This window comes from Barbus barbus, assembly GCF_936440315.1.
Source record: "Barbus barbus genome assembly, chromosome: 9".
NCBI classification, from domain to species: Eukaryota; Metazoa; Chordata; class Actinopteri; order Cypriniformes; family Cyprinidae; genus Barbus; species Barbus barbus.
In genome coordinates this window covers 2,554,164-2,574,518 of record NC_136737.1, presented here as the reverse complement: position 1 = coordinate 2,574,518, position 20,355 = coordinate 2,554,164, and the positions used below count along the sequence as shown (strand labels likewise).

At 39.0% G+C, this 20,355-nt stretch overlaps 1 protein-coding gene across 3 annotated transcripts in view; it reads right to left on the bottom strand.

Moving 5' to 3' along the window:
* LOC306874493 (uncharacterized protein) overlaps positions 1-20,355 on the bottom strand; it is a 419,619-nt gene that overhangs the window by 14,268 nt on the left and 384,996 nt on the right. Inside the window, exons 1-3 of one of the 3 annotated variants that reach the window (XM_079424600.1) lie at positions 17,830-18,042; positions 16,064-16,565; positions 534-924 (exon numbers count right to left, since the gene is read on the bottom strand). The exons of 1 other annotated variant lie outside the window; for it this stretch is intronic. In XM_079424600.1, coding sequence (XP_079280726.1) covers positions 534-582 — 49 coding nt within the window. In that variant the 5' untranslated portion in view covers positions 583-924; positions 16,064-16,565; positions 17,830-18,042. Of the gene's footprint in view, positions 1-533; positions 925-14,713; positions 15,485-15,573; positions 16,566-17,829; positions 19,770-20,355 lie in introns of those variants that run through there. One more of the 3 variants, XR_013784626.1, reaches the window with a different exon arrangement.

Here is a 20,355-nt window from a genome sequence, read left to right as displayed (position 1 = left end):
AAACAGCCAATCAGAGCAGAGCTCAACATTGCGCAGCACTGTGAAACAGCCAATCAGAGCAGAGCTCATTATTATTTATGACCCTGCCAAATAAGCCAATAACAAACCGTTTCATTCTAGGGAGAAATCCTAGGGTTGTAAATGGACATGTAAAATCGTTTCTGGAGATTTTTTGCCCTTACCTAAGCCACATACCTTCTGTGTAGATATCAGAGAACAATTTAAAATACTGTATCAAATGCATTCTATGGCACCTTTAAACTAAAACTGGCCAATATTTTTCACTCAGCACGATTTCCATTTATTTTGTCCTTTTTGAAGCATTTTCTTTTTAATGGCAACATCCAGGAAGTGACATCATTTGAACATTTGAGTTTCAGTCCCTATTTTGTACCCTGAAGATAGAAAGTCTCCCCTATATTATTTATTGGACTTTTTTTCTTCATTTTTTTAACTCAAATTGAATGATGAACTGCAGATAACTTTAATTGTTCTTCAGCCTTACTGATGAAGGATGAAGAATAATCACCAACCTGTTTGTTCTTCAGTGTGTTTCATTCTGCAGGGTTCTGGATCTCTCATGTTCTCTCTGTCCTTCAATAAACTCTGTCTCTGCAGATTTCACTTCTTCCTGATGCTCTGATGCTCGTCTTCACTTGTAGACTGATGAGAATATTCCAGCATTTATTGCTGAACTGCAGTGGGAGGAGCTTCACTGAAGGTGTGATTGTTGTGGGAGGAGCTTCACTGAAGGTGTGTTTGTTGTGGGAGGAGCTTCACTGAAGGTGTGATTGTTGTGGGAGGAGCTTCACTGAAGGTGTGATTGTTGTGGGAGGAGCTTCACTGAAGGTGTGATTGTTGTGGGAGGAGCTTCACTGAAGGTGTGATTGTTGTGGGAGGAGCTTCACTGAAGGAGGAGCAGAGCTGCCATAATTAAAGATAAATCAGTTACAGTTTGTGTTTCAGCAGTAATTCACACATTTTAATGATGTCTGTCTATCGATCTATCTATCTATCTATCTATCTATCTATCTATCTATCTATCTATCTATCTATCTATCTATGTCAATTAAAATGTTTTTAGTAACTCACCAATTATATCTATAATTATATCTAATTCATTAATATATAGGCAAATTAATTAGTGCTGGCAATGATTTATCGTTATTAATCACATCCAAAGACAAATACATACAGTATATATTTTGAAAATATTTACATATATTTATATTAATATAATTTATATTATATATAAATATATTTAATATATAAACATTTTTTTCTTAAATATATACATGCCTGTGTGTGTATTTATATAGACATAATAAATATACACAGTACAAACATATATGTACACATAAGTACAAATAAATTGCCAATTAACTTAAAATATTTTTGTTTTTTTTAATTTATTTTTTATTTGTGTGTGTGTGTGTGTTAAATGAAACATGGTTTATCACAGACTAATGAAATAAACGCAGTTATGATAAGATGGTCGTGTTGTTTGCTTAAGTCTGTTAACAGCTATAAATGAGCTTAATGAGGTAATTAACAGCTCTGAAGTCATCAGCATAATGAATGAGGTGAAAACAGGACCTATTGACATGAAATAAAGAGGATTTTCAGCAGCTCTATAAATATTGATGAGCCTCGGACTATAAACACTCATTAAACAAGACATTAAGCAGCAGCTCATCTCAGTTTATTTTAAGTATATTATTCCCAGTTGATGAAAAAAAAAAAAAAAACTCGCCGGCAGTGTTAAGCCTTTACGGGGCACTGGGCTAATGCATCTGCATTTTTAAACTATGGCACTTACAAAATTGGAACAAAAATTTTATTGCAACCATGTAGCCTATGAATGCATGAAATTTATTTTTAATTTTTTAAAGAAAGAGAATATATAGAGTGTGGTCTGCTTTTGGTGCTTGAATTTGTTTTTCAATAATTAAGTCCAAATTTAACAGCTAATAGCTAGAAGTTAAATTTATAAAAATGTATTTTTTGTTTCTCTATTTAACATTCAATTACAATAGTGAAAGACGCCTGCCCTCAGTTAGTGTGTATGTTTTGCTGCTGGATGCTGTGTTTAAGATCAATAATCACATCTCTACATTCACCCAAACTGATTTGCAGAAATCCCGCTCGCTGTGAAGCAGGAGCGACTAGACGGCAGAGTATTCCGCCTGTTCTTAAAGCCTTCCTGTAGCGGCTATGTTTGCAATTCAAACAATGATTTGGAAAAAAGAGTAATTCATTTGTTATTGGTGTGGTCTAGGTGGTCATATGGCGTATGCCTGCAAATACGGGACAAACTGCGTTCCATATACATTTCATATCGCGGATCGCTTCTCTGATGCCTTTAATACGGGACGATTCTGGTGATAATGATGATTTGGGTAATGTCTTGTTGTACGAAAGCTTCATGACTGTCCATGATTTTCCTATTCCTTTCAAATAATATAATACTGTTCTTAGAGCTATTCCCACAGGTTTAATGCATCTGGTAAAGGGCCATATATTATACACTGACAAATATATAAAGGAGTCGGCTTTGTCGCATTGCAGACAGCTAATGCAACAAATTGAATAAGCCATCTTATTCAATCTCAGTCATGTGTGGGGTGAAATATCTGAGCATTTGAGGCTTTGACAATTAAAATTAGGTAAGATTTTTTAAATGGAAACTGAGGGTGTTTCTAGTTCAGTAGTGAATATATCATTTAAATTTCACTTGTGATCATCTACCAATTAAAAAAACAAACAAAAAACAAGGACAATATATTTCTGTTTTTAAATCGTTGTGAGTTCTATATACTAATATTGTAACAATCAGCCTAACAGACTGGGTACAAATAAAGTGAACTTAAGAAAACATGTAAACCAGTTAAAACTCCATTATACATAAAATCGTTGCAATAAATAGAGCGCTAATACATGTCTCTTGTGTGACAGTGTCACAAAGCAAAGTCAAGTCAAGTCAAGTCTGCTTTATTGTCAATTCTTCCACATGTACAGCACATACTTGGTGTAAACAGTTAACATTAAACACGTTCAAATACAGATAATACGGTTTAAACATATGTACATACAACTCTATAGCTATACAAGTAAGGACATTGTAGAAAAAAAATAAAGAAATAGGCACATGGCAGAATAGATGGAGTGCGAACCATTTAAATAAACCAAAACTGTGCAGATATATGTGTAGTGCAAAAAGAGCTTGTCAGTCTGAGGACATTGTAGAAAAATAAAAAAGATAGATAAATGGCAGAATAGATAGAGTGCAAACCAGTTAAATAAAAGTAGGTGGGGGTGGCTGGTCCTGGGGGTGTGGGGAGCCGGGGGGGGCGGGGGTCGCATAGTGTCAGAGTTCAGTGTTGTATGGGGTAAAAAGAGGGGAGGGGGGGGCAGGGACGGGAGGGAGTTCAGCTTCCTGACAGCCTGATGTATGAAGCTGTCCTTCAGTCTGCTGGTCCTCGCCTGGAGACTCCGCAGTCTCCTCCCTGATGGCAGCAGACTGAAGAAGCTGTGTGTCGGGTGGGATCACCTGCAATGCGGAGGGCTTTGCGGGTGAGACGGGTGCTGTAGATGTCCTGGAGGGAGGGGAGAGAGACACCAATGATCTTCTCAGCTGCTCTCACTATGCGCTGAAGTGACTTGCGGCAGGATGCGTTGCAAGCGCCATACCACACAGTGATGCAGCTGGTTAGGATGCTCTCGATGGTGCCTCTGTAGAAGGTGCACATGTTGAGGGTCGGGGCTCTGGCTCTTCTGAGTTTGCGGAGGAAGTAGAGACGCTGCTGTGCTTTCTTGGCCAGTGCTACAGTGTTGTTAGTCCAGGAGAGGTCCTCTGTGATGTGCACACCCAGGAACTTGGTGCTGCTCACTCTCTCCACAGTCGCACCGTTGATTGTCAGAGGGGCATGCTGAGTGTGTACTCTCCTGAAGTCAACAACAATCTCCTTCGTCTTCTCCACATTCAGAGAGAGATTGTGGTCACTGCACCACCCGGCCAGGCGGCTCACCTCGCTCCTGTAGTTTGTCTCATCTCTGTTGCTGATGAGACCCACCACAGTTGTCATCTGCAAACTTAATGATCAGGTTAGAGTTGTGTGACGGTGTGCAGTCGTGGGTCAGCAGTGTGAAGAGGAGGGGGCTCAGCACACATCCTTGGGGGGCCCCAGTGTTCAGTGTGATGGTGTTGGATGTGTTACTGCCAACCCGTACTGCTTGAGGTCTCCCGGTCAGGTAGTCCAACAGCCAGTTGCACAGAGAGGTGTTGAGCCCCAGCTGGACCAGTTTGTGTGTGAGCTGTTGAGGGATGATTGTGTTGAATGCTGAACTGAAGTCTATGAACAGCATCCTGACATATGAGTCTTTTTTGTCCAGATGTGTGAGGGCTGGGTGGAGGGCAGTGGCGATGGCATCATCGGTCGAGCGGTTGGACCTATATGCAAACTGGAAGGGGTCAAGTGAGGGGGGGGCAGACTTGATGTGGTGCATGACTAGCCGTTCAAAGCACTTCATGAGAATAGGAGTGAGTGCTATTGGACGGTAGTCATTGAAAAAGGATGGAGATGACTTCTTCGGGACTGGAATGATGGTGGTAGCTTTGAAGCATGTGGGGACAACGGCCTGATTTAGCGAGATGTTGAAGATGTCTGTGAAGACATCAGTGAGTTCCACTGCACAGTCTCTCAGTACACGGCCAGGAATGTTGTCAGGACCCGGAGCTTTGCGTGCATTGATCCTGCTGAGGGACCTCCTCACGCTGTCCGGGGACAGCGTCATCACCTGGTCGCCGGGAGGAGGTGGAGTCTTCTGTGCAGTGTTGCTGTTTTGTGCCTCAAAGTGAGCAAAGAAGGCATTCAGCTCGTTCAGCAGGGGGATGGTGCTGTCACAGGTCTGTGGTAGGGGCTTGTAGTCCGTAATGGTCTGTATCCCCTGCCACAAGCTCCGAGCGGTCTGTATGCAGGCATTAGCATGACAGTGATGTGGTCTGAGGCTCCGGGTGGGGGAGGGGGAGGGCCTTGTAAGCTCCTCTCTGGGTGGTGTAAACAAAGTCCAGGGTATTTTTTCCCCTTGTTGGAAAGTCTATGTGTTGATGTATTTTTGGGAACACACTCTTTAAGTCTGCGTGGTTGAAATCCCCGGCCAAGATGAGAAAAGCATCTGGGTGGGCTGTCTGCTGCTCACTGGTGTGCTGATACAGTTCATTTAGGGTCCCTAAACCTTAGGGTCCAGTATAAGCCTCCCATTTACGTCGTAGGTCAAAAAGTGTGGCTTTCTACCAAGAACATTCCTCTCCGCTCCGTTTCTAATAAGCTTGCTCCGAAATTCATTGGCCCGTTCTCTGTCACCAAGATCATTAGTCCGGTGGCAGTCCACCTCAACCTCCCTCCAGTGTACAGGAGAATTCATCCCGTGTTCCATGTATCCAAGATTAAACCCGTGTTTTATGCCCGCATTAATCCGCCAGCTCCGGTTCCCCCACCGCCGCTGGTTCCTGGTCATTGTCTCGTCTTCGTGGTTCGTCTCTCTTGGATTTATACCGTCACTGGATCACCAACATCACTCGTCACCTACACGCTGTCCGTCGAAGTACCTGTGCCACCTGCCCACCCGAGAGACTGTACTGTTTGTCCTAAGCTGACTCTAATAAACCTTTGTTGCACTGCATCTTTGCTTCCTCCTTTATCATGTCATAGTTGCATTTTTCCAGTTGCCAAATATGTTAATGTAGTGATTTCTGGCGCTATGGCAATTCTGCGCGGTGTCTGAGATGTTAGCAAGTCTTTAATAAGATCAGTCACGAACATGATCCCTGCACGATCTAATGTGTAGTGTCTTATTAACTCACTGTCATGCATTGTGTGCAACACATTTCTTCTCCCTCTTCATTTTCGTCCATTTTATCCGCTGTTAAAGAAACTCCTAAGCCCCTTAAAAGTCCTCGTCCGTACTCCTAACAAGTTTGACCTTAAGACCTCTTTTAAGGGTTAAGATGCTTTCTGAATTACTTTTTTCTTTACTAGGATTTTTTCTTAAATTTTAAGAGTAAACGAATTTTCTTAGAATTTTGTCACTAGGAGCTACTTTTTGCATTAAAATTCTTCATGAATACGGGCCCTGTTGTGTAATGCACCTGTGCTCTTGGCTCCTAACTTTGGAAAGTCATTCAGATTGCAAGTGGATGCCAGTGCCACGGGGGCAGGTGCAGTGTTATTGCAGGAAGATGAACATGGCATTGATCATCCGGTGTCCTATTTCTCAAAGAAGTTTATGTCCTATCAGAAGCAATATAGCACAATCGAGAAAGAGGCTCTTGCTCTCTTACATGCGCTTCAACAATTTGATGTCTACATAGGAGGTAGTGCAATCCCTCTTCTTGTGTACACAGATCACAACCCCTTAACTTTCCTCGCCCAGATGTCTAACTCAAATTAAATTACACAGATCTCCATCTTCAACGACTTACAAGAAATAGAAGTTATCTCAAGACAATAAAACTGAAGAAATGGCAAGTTACAACAATATATTTTACATCTGAATTTTCTAAATACACTATAAGAGGAAGATTAAGTAGCTATCTTAAAAACAACAATAAAGAGCAAGTTAAAAATAATTAATTCTTAACAAGAACAGTTTGAACCTGTAAAAATCTTCTACTTTCATAAATGTGTAATCAAACTACAAGTGATACATTTGATAATGCTATGAAACAGTGCACCTTTCAGATATGGTACATCTTTGAACTGATCTGAATCTCTCAGATGAAACTGCTGAGTTTAAAATGAAACTTTATTTACTGTGAAAACTTCAGATGTTGTTTCTTTGTCCTGTCACTTACTCTGTCTGGTTAGGACAGACTTTATAACTCAATGCATTAGAGAGTCACGTTTAGTGAGTGCTGGATCTATGATCTACTTACGGTGTTTGTTTTTTGTATGAATACATAAAGCTGACGAATGACGGAAACTCTTCCCACATGAAGTGATATGGTTTCTCTCCAGTGTGGATCCTCTCGTGTGATTTCAGGGATCCTGACTGACTGAATCTTTTGTCACAATGTGAACACTTGTAAGGTTTCTCTCCAGTGTGGATTCTCTGGTGATGTTTCAAATCTGTAGATGTAATAAAAGTCTTCTCACACTCAAAGCACATGTGATCTCTCACACCAGTGTGTATTTTCTTGTGAACAATTCTGAAAAACTCTTTCCACACAAAGAACATGAATGTGGTTTCTCCTTTGTATGAACTTTCAGGTGACTCCTCAGGCCTGAAGTCCATGTAAATATCTTGCCGCATTGATCACATGGATGCAGCTTCTCTTTAGTGTGGATGTTCATGTGTTTCTTAAGGTTTGCTGATTCTGTGAAACTCTTCCCACACTGATCGCATGTGAACGGTTTCTCTCCAGTGTGGATGCTCATGTGTCTCTTAAGACTCTGTTTGCATGTCAAACTCTTTCCACACTGAGTGCTGGTGAAACTTTTCTTGTTTCTTCTTTTCTGTAAAGAAACTCTTGTAAGGCTGGTGCCAATATGTCTGATCAACCCATCGATGAAACAAAAGGCCCTCCTGAAAATTAACACTTGAACTATCTCCTGCATATGTAAAAGGAACTTCGGAGATGCAGCCCACAGTGCAACTCACACTTCACACACACTATCTCCCCTTCACCCCCTCCTCCTCCTCACCTAAAATACACTGAAAACCTATGCAATGTTATGTATGCACAAGAAGTAACTATACGTGTTTGATATCATTTAAAGTATCTCTGTGCGCCTGGTAAAATGGTCTCATTCTCCCAACCATAATGAAAAGCTAAAAGAAGTTATAAAATATGAGAAAAGTGATGTGTCTCTTGAAAAGGTGTTTCCCTCCCCCAGATCCCCCATTCAGACTATAGCTTCTGTATGTAAAACAAGAACCCATTCAAGTACAAATTCTGATCTCACAGCGTGAATCCCTCAACAAGGAACCAAACTGTAATTATAATGACAAACGCCACCATTTGGTAAGAATATTGAATTAGCTGGGTATATAAGGAAAAGGTGCAGAAAAGTTCAGGGAGTCTGTAAGCTGACTTCCCACACAAATGCTGTGTGTAGTTTTGTTGACAGGTAATAATTTCTACAAATTCCTCTATTTCTGAATTGTTGTTATGACATGTTCAACTGATGATCTTATTCTTATGAATTGGATTTTGAATTATTGCTTCATTACCTGATCAATAAATTGTAAACGTTTGATTGTATTCTGACCGACTCTGAGATTTGTTTTCCCAAGTAGATTGTCGGATTCGTATATTTCCACAAGTTTGCGTCAGGGATTAGTGACGACTAATACTCAATACCTAAATTCACGTGTGCTTGGATGAGGAGACGAGTAAGTTTCTGTCTAGAATCAGCAGATGCTGTTTGATCAGCCTAGATCTGAATGCGTCGATGACCTCTGTTCTAATTTAATGTTACTTTAGATAAGTTTACGTGGGAAAAGCCACGAGCTTGGCCAGACAAAGCCATTTTGAAGAAAGGTAAAGTTGATCGACTAATGTTCTTAAATGGTGGTCAAAGGAAGACTCTACTAAAGTAAACGATTGAATTAAGTTCCTGAGGGGCATCCAAGGGGGCGAAGTATTACATATCTTTGATTGTGCACGTGGGAATACGGCAAATCTCAGATATTTAGCCAAATACCTCTGTTTTGGGTCATTGGAACTGACAAAATTGTGCCGGAGACCTGGTGAGGAACTCGAAGCGATATAGTTTCCTGATCTAAGCGGGTAAAGTATAATCAGAGTTTAACAGAACAATCAAATATTCGTTCACTTTAATGATGCACAGATATCATTAAAACCTTTTCATTTATGGAGTCAGATGAAACAACGAGTTATTACATGTGAAAGAAATATATTGCATTTAATCTTGTTGTGTTGCTAAAAGGAAAGACAAGCAATACGCAGAGAAACCTTCCTCGTATTATTGGGAACCTCCATTGGACCAATAGACGAGCCTTACACTCTTTTAGACTGTGAGCAAGTTTTTTGCTAGTTTTGTCATGATGATATTTCTGCACTTCACTTTCCTCATCCTCCTCCATCAGATCCGAAATGAAGTGTTACAAAATGTTACAATATAAATAAATCAGAAAAAAATAGAAAACATGTATAGTGAAATTACAATCATTTTTATCATTTACATTTAGTCATTTGGCAGAAGCTTTTATCCATAGCGACTTACAATTGGGGAATACAAAAAGCGATTCATCTTGAAGAGGCAATCAGACAGAGGAAGTGCTTGTAACACCAAGTCTCAGTCATTGTTCAAATAAGTACAAGCTAGTAAGGGAGGGAGAGAAGGATAGAGGGAAAGATTAAGGGTTTTTTATTTTATTTTATCAAATGAGGTACAATGGTCTAGGGCAGGGGTAGGCAACGTCGGTCCAGCAGTGCCACTGTCCTGTAGAATTTAGCTCCAACCCTGAAAAAAAACTCACCTGCCTGTAGCCCTAGTAATTCTGAAGACTTTGATTAGCTTGATCAGGTGTGTTTGATTAGGATTGGAGCTAAACTCTACAGCTCTACCCCTGGTCTAGGGTTATGCTGATAGAAAATAGTATTGTGTATTGTCGACAGTCAGAGATATCACCTGTTGCTGATGCCTTTGATCATAACAAGATGATCATTATTATTAGGGATGCACCAATACTGATACCGAGCTCCTGTACTCATACTCATACTTGTTAAAATACCCCGATAGCAAACACTGATGTCACAGCAACATAATTAAATGTGAAAATAACTGCAGGACATAAGTAGGTTATAAATTAAGTAGGCCTAATCCAACTAACCTTATACATATTCTTTCGATTTCTGTACCCAAAATTTAAAAAATTTACAAATGCGAGCGATCACGAGCTGCAGATCTTTAGAGCTCCTGGCATGCTGCCTCATTTATAAATATTTAACAGGTTAAAACATTCAAATTGAACATTCTAAGCATACCTTTTAACAAGCTGAGTGCTAATAAGAAAGCTGAAACCTCGCCTGTAAAAACCCGACCGGAAAACGTAAGAAGTCTTCAACTTGCAGTGAAACCACTCTAATTGGCACTGATGAAGCAACAAGATACTTTGGAAGAAGTTGTCCGGAACGCAGTGCATATTGCGATGAAAGATGTGATAGTGCATGCAGTCTCTTACTGTGGAATTTCAATCACAGATGGCCATCGTGCGTGGCCTTATCGACAAGGTGGACTATGTCCAACGCAAGACTAGAGGCCTTAAACAAGATATAGTCGGCTACAAATCAGATGTATCTAAGCTTCAAGTAAAGAACGCAGAATTGGAAGATCCAGAAAGACACAACAACGTTCAGATTGTTGGTCTTACACCAAGCCGTAAAGTAGGTGACACAATATGCTTTCTCCAAGAAATGCTTCCAAAATGGATCCATTCTCTCTCAAATAGGCCAACAGAGATCGAACAAGCCCACCGCATCTATGGACACCAGAGGTCCACAAAGACGGGTCGTACTATGATTTTTAGGAGCACTCTCTTAAAGGGAGCAACCTCAGTTTGTTACCTGTATCAAAGACACCTGTCCACAGAAGCAATCAATTCATCAGACTCCAAACTCTCCACCATGGCAAAGACCAAAGATCTGTCCAAGGACATCAGGGACAAAATTTTAGACCTACACAAGGCTGGAATGGGCTACAAGACCATCGCCAAGCAGCTTGGTGAGAAGGTGACAACAGTCGGTGCAATTATTCGTAAATGGAAGAAATACAAAATTACTGTAAATCTCCCTCGGTCTGGGGCTCCATGCAAAATCCCACCACTTGGAGTGTCAATGATCATGAGAATGGTGAGGAATCAGCCCAGAACTACACAGGAGGATCTTGTCAGTGATCTCAAGGCATCTGGGACCATAGTCACCAAGAAAACAATTGGTAACAAACTATGCCGTGAATTACTGAAATCCTGCGCCTGCAAGGTCCCCCTGCTCAAGAAAGCACATGAACAGACCCATCTGATGTTTGCCAATGAACATCTGAATGATTCAGAGGAGAACTGGGTGAAAGTGTTGTGGTCAGATGAGACCAAAATGGAGCTCTTTGGCATCAACTCAACTCGCCGTGTTTGGAGGAGGAGGAATGCTGCCTATGATCCCAAGAACACCATCAAACATGGAGGTGGAAACATTATGCTTTGGAGGTGTTTTTCTGCTAAGGGGACAGGACAACTGCACCACATCAAAGGGAGGAAAATTTATTTTACAGTCCTGTTGTTCCTGTTAACTTTTGTTTTTTGAAGTTTACATATACAGGTCCTTTTCAAAAAATTAGCATATTGTGATAAAGTTCATTATTTTATGTAATGTACTGATAAACATTAGACTTTCATATATTTTAGATTCATTACAACACAACTGAAGTAGTTCAAGCCTTTTATTGTTTTAATATTGATGATTTTGGCATACAGCTCATGAAAAAAATTAGCATATCATGAAAAGGTTCTCTAAACGAGCTATTAACCTAATCATCTGAATCAACTAATTAACTCTAAACACCTGCAAAAGATTCCTGAGGCTTTTAAAAACTCCCAGCCTGGTTCATTACTCAAAACCACAATCATGGCTAAGACTGCCGACCTGACTGCTGTCCAGAAGGCCATCATTGACACCCTCAAGCAAGAGGGTAAGACACAGAAAGAAATTTCTGAACGAATAGGCTGTTCCCAGAGTGCTGTATCAAGGCACCTCAGTGGGAAGTCTGTGGGAAGGAAAAAGTGTGGCAGAAAACGCAGCACAACGAGAAGAGGTGACCGGACCCTGAGGAAGATTGTGGAGAAGGACCGATTCCAGACCTTGGGGGACCTGCGGAAGCAGTGGACTGAGTCTGGAGTAGAAACATCCAGAGCCACCGTGTACAGGCGTGTGCAGGAAATGGGCTACAGGTGCCGCATTCTCCAGGTCAAGCCACTTTTGAACCAGAAACAGCGGCAGAAGCGCCTGACCTGGGCTACAGAGAAGCAGCACTGGACTGTTGCTCAGTGGTCCAAAGTACTTTTTTCGGATGAAAGCAAATTTTGCATGTCATTCAGAAATCAAGGTGCCAGAGTCTGGAGGAAGACTGGGGAGAGGGAAATGCCAAAATGCCTGAAGTCCAGTGTCAAGTACCCACAGTCAGTGATGCTGGTGTTGGTCCACTGTGTTTTATCAAGGGCAGGGTCAATGCAGCTAGCTATCAGGAGATTTTGGAGCACTTCATGCTTCCATCTGCTGAAAAGCTTTATGGAGATGAAGATTTCATTTTTCAGCACGACCTGGCACCTGCTCACAGTGCCAAAACCACTGGTAAATGGTTTACTGACCATGGTATTACTGTGCTCAATTGGCCTGCCAACTCTCCTGACCTGAACCCCATAGAGAATCTGTGGGATATTGTGAAGAGAAAGTTGAGAGACGCAAGACCCAACACTCTGGATGAGCTTAAGGCCGCTATCGAAGCATCCTGGGCCTCCATAACACCTCAGCAGTGCCACAGGCTGATTGCCTCCATGCCACGCCGCATTGAAGCAGTCATTTCTGCAAAAGGATTCCCGACCAAGTATTGAGTGCATAACTGAACATAATTATTTGAAGGTTGACTTTTTTTGTATTAAAAACACTTTTCTTTTATTGGTCGGATGAAATATGCTAATTTTTTGAGATCGGAATTTTGGGTTTTCATGAGCTGTATGCCAAAATCATCAATATTAAAACAATAAAAGGCTTGAACGACTTCAGTTGTGTTGTAATGAATCTAAAATATATGAAAGTCTAATGTTTATCAGTACATTACAGAAAATAATTAACTTTATCACAATATGCTAATTTTTTGAAAAGGACCTGTATATGGAAAGTCATGTTGGTTCTATTGACGGAGAGGAAGTTTTCAGGAGTGATGATATTACTGCGCAGGACGAAGTGCTGCGAAATGCTCTTCCGCCATGCATTATAGTTATAATTTTTTATCCGCAAATTTGAAGACGATACCATGAAAAATGAGATTCCTGCAATATTTTTTCTGGAAATATTTATAGTCCCCCAGCCCCCCTGTTTGAGGAAAAATAACCACCAAATGTATTGCAGAATTATACAAACTTTCTTAGTCATGATACATATTCCTGCAGTTTTTCAATTATAGAATAATAGACAGAATTTTAGACATCATATAAGTGATTTATTTGAGCACTAAAAAATACTAAAATAATTGAGTAATAAAAAAGGAAAAAAAATGCTTTGTATATAGTATGTATACTGAAGTATATATTCTGATTGCCAGACATAAACTGATATTGGCAGACATGGTCATACAGTCAGTAATCACACGCTGATGTGCGTCCATTCAGATGATAATCAAACAGATGGGCCATATAATCAATAATAGCTTATCATTGAATCACAATGATAGCCGTCATAGAGTCGGTAATAAACACGCTGATGTGCGTCCATACATATGATAATCATGCAGATACGGCCACAATTCCCCACACACACATATAAAAAATGTTGAAAAAAAAAAAAAAAAAAGAAAGTTTTTAATGGGAAAGCAGATCGCTAAGTTACACCCCCCTCAGATGACAGCTGCGTCAGAGCGTGCGTCACGCTTTCAGGAGAGAGCGCCAAATTCAAATAAACTATATTCCGCTTATCTTAGACTTTTTTTCCATGGACGGTCTCATTCTGTTTGTAAAACTGTATGCTACAACACCGTGCTGTTTTTTTACCACCAAGACGCTGTTTTTGAGCGTAATTTATTCCATAGCGGACACAAACAATAAATCTCCCGAAGAAATGAAATGTAAACAAAGGAATATGCATCCTTATTACAACGTTATTGTTTCGTTGGACTAAAAGTGCTCGCTGGGATGTTGTTCTGTGGACCCTTACCTCTCTAACTAAACTGGGATTTCAACAGTGGACACGTTTGTGGCTCGTTATTACAATTAATCTGGTACGTACTGCTTTTTTATTCTGCATGTTTTGATGTGTACTGCTTACACAAATGTAGCAAATACATTCCTTATAAGCTTTCCATCGGAAAACAGCGATCTGTCGTCGATGCTTGAGGCTTAAACCTTCAGAATGATATATAGTTTGTCAAGATTAATTATATTCTTTCACGTTAAATCCATTCATAAATAAACTAGTGGGGAAAAAAACGCTTCAGTGCGCCGACGCTCTGGCAAAGGTTAACAGGTTAAAATCTTAAAAAAATGCTTATAAATTATTAAAGATTTTGATAACACTTTATAATAAGGTCTCATTTCTTAACATTAGGAAATGCATTAATTAACGTGAACTAAGAATGAAAAATATATTTTTACAGCATGTTAATTCTTCCATGATAGTATGAACTAACAAAGAACAATTTTTTTAAAGCATTTATTAATCTTTTTAATGTTAGAAAAATAGTCATGTTCAAAAGATAAACTTTAAAATTTAATAATACATTAACACATTTTGGAATTAATATTGATCAACATTAAATGGTATATATTTATTAATGATTATATATATATATATAAAATGATACCTACAGACACCAAACTCGGTACATAAATTGTTCTTATTAATCCGGACAACTTTCTAATTTACAGTCATTAGCTACGACCAACAGGAAGTCGGCTATATTTATTTTAATGTGTTTTTTTTTTTAAACGGGCTGTAAACAAATTCATACTGCTCCAAACAGAAACACGGAAATCACACCAAACATTTTTTCTCATGATGCCAAAATACTGAAGATGCTAAATTGCGGACGGATTTAGGATATCTTGAACGATGATTTAATGGAAATTTATTAAAGTTACAGTAAAAAAGAGAACTTTTTTTTTTTTTTTTTTAATCTTTTAAGAGCAGCTTCCAAACACTTCATAAAAAAATTACATACACAGAACAATACAGTCTGAGGATATGTGATTAATTTCATGAATTTACAATACACTATGGTGAGAAGAAAATTTAAAAACTTCTCAGAGTTCTCCTGTCACTGTGCTTCTAATGTGTGCGGTAGGTGACTGGGTGACTGACTGTGTGAGTTCAGTGAGTGTGGAGGGGGAGGGGGAGAGAGAGAAAGAGTATGAAAAATATATTTTTACTTTATTTGTGTTAGTAAAAATTATTCATGTTAGTTAATGGAAAAATAAATCATTAAAAATTGCTTATAAATCATAGCATTGGGGAAGTCGTGGCCTAATGGTTAGAGAGTTGGACTCGTAATCGAAAGGTTGCGGGTTTGAGTCTCAGGCCGGCAGGAATTGTAGGTGGGGGGAGTGAATGTCCAGCGCTCTCTCCACCCTCAATACCACGACTGAGGTGCCCTTGAGCAAGGCACCGAACCCCCAACTGCTCCCCGGGCACCGCAGCATAAATGGCTGCCCACTGCTCCGGGTGTGTGTTCACTGCTGTGTGTGTGTGTGTTCACTGCTGTGTGTGTGTGTTCACTGCTGTGTGTGTGTGTTCACGGTGTGTGTGTGTGTGTGTGTGTTCACTGCTGTGTGTGTGTGTGTGTTCACTGCTGTGTGTGTGCACGTTGGATGGGTTAAATGCAGAGAACGAATTCCGAGTATGGGTCACCATACTTGGCAGTATGTCACTTCACTTCATTAGTAAATGCATTAACTAACATCAACTACCAATGAAAAATATATTTTCACAGAATTTAAAGTTTTATATGTTGTTCTGTGTATCTGTGTTTCACAGAGTTGATGGTTTGGATTAACCCTTTAATTGCCGTATCCCTTAAAACCAAACTGCCACAGGGTTACTGTAATGTGTGTGCTCGCTGGGCACCGTTTTATCGATGCCATCAGGGTGGCGTATGCACTGACGGCTTGGGCCCGTCATCGCTGCTTGCAGCTATATTATTTATTGGAATTTTTTTCTTCTTCATTTTTTTACAACTCCAAGAGTATTTTTCTACTACAAACACTAAATCTGATGAACTGCTGATAACTTTAAATGTTCTTCAGTGTCTTTGATGAAGGATGAAGAATAAACACCAACCTGTTTGTTCTTCAGTGTGTTTCATTCTGCAGGGTTCTGGATCTCTCATGTTCTCTCTGTCCTTCAATAAACTCTGTCTCTGCAGATTTCACTTATTCCTGATGCTCTGATGCTCGTCTTCACTTGTAGACTGATGAGAATATTCCAGCATTTATTACTGAACTGCAGTGGGAGGAGCTTCACTGAAGGTGTGATTGTTGTGGGAGGAGCTTCACTGAAGGTGTGATGGTTGTGGGAGGAGCTTCACTGAAGGAGTGGTTGTTGTGGGAGGAGCTTCACTGAAGATGCGATTGTTGTGGGAGGAGCTTCACTGAAGGAGTGGTTGTTGTGGGAGGAGCTTCACTGAAGGTCTGATTGTTGTGGGAGGAGCTTCACTGAAGGAGTGGTTGTTGTGGGAGGAGCTTCACTGAAGGTGCGCTTGTTGGGGGAGGAGCTTCACTGAAGGTCTGATTGTTGTGGGAGGAGCTTCACTGAAGGTCTGATTGTTGTGGGAGGAGCTTCACTGAAGGAGGAGCAGATCTACATTATTTGTGTAATAATTTACCCATTTCAAATATTAATGTTCAAGCAATCTATCCACCTAAATCAATATAAATCAAAACTTATATCAATTTAAAGATGTATAAAAGTTGGGGGGGGGGATAAGAATGTAAGAAAAAAAAAACAATGAAGGAATAAACATGGAAATATAATTAAATAATCAATTTGTTTTTGTATGTTTTAGTTTTAACATAGTTCATCACAGATTCATTAAATAAATGCCATTATGATACTTATATCTTGTAATGCCACAATAACTGATTGTGTCGTTTGCTTAAGTCTGTTGACAGCAATAAAATGAGCTTAATGTGGCAATTAACAGATCTGAAGTCATCAGCATAATGAATGAGGTGAAAACAGGATCTATTGATTTTCACCAGGGTTGGAACACAATGAGAAATATTCAGTTGCAAAGGACAACATAGAAAACAACATCAATATAATGAAACATGAAGAAAATAAATAAATCATTAAAATAAATAAAACCTTTTGGGGCGTCCCCCTATACAATAGCATACCTGCTTACAATATTATGAGTTCTAATAGCCTTTTTACTTGTGCAATTACACAGGACCTTACAGTACAGCTTGAAATCATTCATGAAATGAGAAAAGTTTGGTTTGGAGCCTGACCGCTTCCGTTTATGAATATGAAACTCCCCCATTAAAATTAACAATTGTATGATGTAACGTAATAACAACGTAATATTAATATGTAATTTAAAGAAATAGTTTAATTTAGCTCAAAGGGACTCGTGTATGATTTTATAGGGATTTGAACAGAATCATTGTTACGGAGATTCACTGAACGAGCCGTATAACAAACTCTGTACTGGATATTAAAATACAAAATATAGTGAAAACACTATTAAATAGCACAGTAACAAAATCGGCAGATTAAGACATTAACTTGTGAGCAGAAAACACAAGAGTAATCAATTTCTAATTTAAAGCGCTCCAGCACAGGTTTTACTGGATATATTCTATGCATTATTTTAAAATAAACCTCTTTTACTTTGTTGTTAATATAGAATTTGTCTACTGTTCGCCAAGCTTTACGCCAATTCACATCTCCATATACAGAAGAACAAGAGATCTGGAGGATAAACACTGTTATTAAGTGTATTCCTAATATAGTTAATATAGAGAGGCTATTTTGTATAATGTTTGTACAACTGCAAATGTCTTCGGTCTAACTCCAAAAACAAAGAAAGTTAAGAAACTCACCTTTGAAGCCTTCTGTTCCTCCACTGATCCATTACATTCCAACACAAATGGTTTGGTTACACTGTAAAGGGTCCATACAATCCAATTCAGCGAAGTATTTAGTCCATAACACATTTATATATCAATAATCATCCACGGAATGTAGTAGTAGCATTTCAAGTTAGCCGACAGAGCTATCACAACTTCGACTCTTTCTTTTTCTTCTTCTTCTGTAAATTTTATTGGCAGCTTGCAATCATTGTGCATTACCGCCATCTACTGGGCTGAGGTGTGATCACATTGGGACGTCATCATTCAAAAAAAAAACCTGTTAACATCCTATAGGACCAAAGCCCAAGCTTTGTGTGTTCAGCTCCTCCAGCTTCCACCCTGAGCTCCTCAACCTCCAGGAAAAAAAAAAAAAAAGTTTTTTATTCTCTTTATTGACTAACAAGATATAAAGCATCTCAAGTGAATAAAAGTGAAGATGGATCAGATGCAAATCTACACGACAGAATATCTTACTCCTGTATTTTGTAAAACACACCCAAAGCAGAAGAATAACTAATTGTTTTAAAAACAACAGTGAAGATGAAATTAAAAACAAATCAGCCTCTTTTTCAGTTTAGTGAACAAGAACATTTTGAAGCTGTAAAACCTTATTCAAATATGCATTAGAAGAACATTTTGAACATGAAATGAAACTCGTAATAAAGCATAATAATGTAATTTATATCATAAAGCAAAATTGTACACAGTAATAAAATGTAGATATTGTTCTTTGGAGAGGAAGTCCATCTTTGAGTTGATCTGAATCTCACAGAAACTGCTGGTCTTGAAGATGAACTTTATTCACTGTGACATTTAGATGATGTTTCTTAGGACAGATTAATATGGAAGAGATGCGGTGTAGCACTTGAAGGAACTGAACCTGAAGATAAACTACTTATTGTGATTGTTTATTTTATGACTCTGTAGAGAAGATGATTGAGTGAAACTCTTCCCGCATGCAGTGCAGTGATACGGTTTCTCTCCAGTGTGGATCCTCTCATGTGTTTTCAGATGTCCTGACCGACTGAATCTCTTGTTGCAGTGTGAACACTTGTAAGGTTTCTCTCCAGTGTGGATCCTCTCATGTCTTTTCAGTTCTCCTGACTGACTGAATCTCTTGTCGCAGTGTGAACACTTGTAAGGTTTCTCTCCAGTGTGGATCCTCTCATGTGATTTCAGATGTCCTGACCGACTGAATCTCTTGTTGCAGTGTGAACACTTGTAAGGTTTCTCTCCAGTGTGGATCCTCTCATGTCTTTTCAGGTCTCCTGACCGACTGAATCTCTTGTTGCAGTGTGAACACTTGTAAGGTTTCTCTCCAGTGTGGATCCTCTCATGTCTTTTCAGTTCTCCTGACCGACTGAATCTCTTGTTGCAGTGTGAACACTTGTAAGGTTTCTCTCCAGTGTGGATCCTCTGGTGCCGTTTCAAATCTTCAGCTGCAATAAAAGTCTTCTCACACTCAAAGCACATATATTCTCTCACACCAGTGTGTATCTTCTGATGTAGTTTTAAACTCTGCAGAACTGAAAAACTCTTTCCACAGAAAGAACATGAATGTGGTTTCTCCTTTGAATGAACTTTCAGGTGCTCCTTCAGGTATGAAGCCCTCAAAAATGTTTTTCCACATTGATCACATTCATGCAGTTTCTCTCCAGTGTGGATGATCATGTGTTTCTTAAGGGTTGATGATGCTGTGAAACTCTTCCCGCACTGATCACATGTGTAAGGTTTCTCTCCAGTGTGGATCCTCATGTGTCTCTTGAGACTCTGTTTGTATGTGAAACTCTGTCCACACTGAGTGCAGGTGACACTTTTCTTGTCTCTTCTTTTCAGTAAAGAAACTCTTTCAGTCTGTGAGCGAGTTTTTTCTCCAGTTTTGACATGATGTTGTTTCTCCTCCATTAGATCTGAAATTAAAGTTAAAATAGGTTACAATATAATTAAATAATAAAAAATTCAGAGAAATGTGAAGTGAAAGCAGATAATGACTACACCAAATTATAATCATTGTGTGACATTTTTACAAAGTAAGATACAATAATCTATATTAGAAATACAGACTCTAATCCAATGTTTCTGTAGTGAGAACTATTCGATGCTTGATCAACTCCACAATTATAATATTATATTATAAACATAATATTAGCATTAATATACTGTAATAAAAACTTATGTAATTAATAACTATTTTAAACTAATAAACTGACCAATATTTTTCGCTGTTACAGCATATTTTTCATTCAATTTCTTCCTTTTTAAAACAAAAGATTTTTTTTTCTTTTTTTTTTTAAAGGCAACATCCAGGAAGTGACATCATTTGAAAAAAAATTAAATTAATTATTTTAAACTAAAACTGGCCAATATTTTTCACTCAGCACGATTTCCATTTATTTTGTCCTTTTTAAAGCATTTCCTTTTTAATGGCAACATCCAGGAAGTGACATCATTTGAACATTTTAGTTTTAGTGCCTATTTTGTATCCTGGAGATAGAA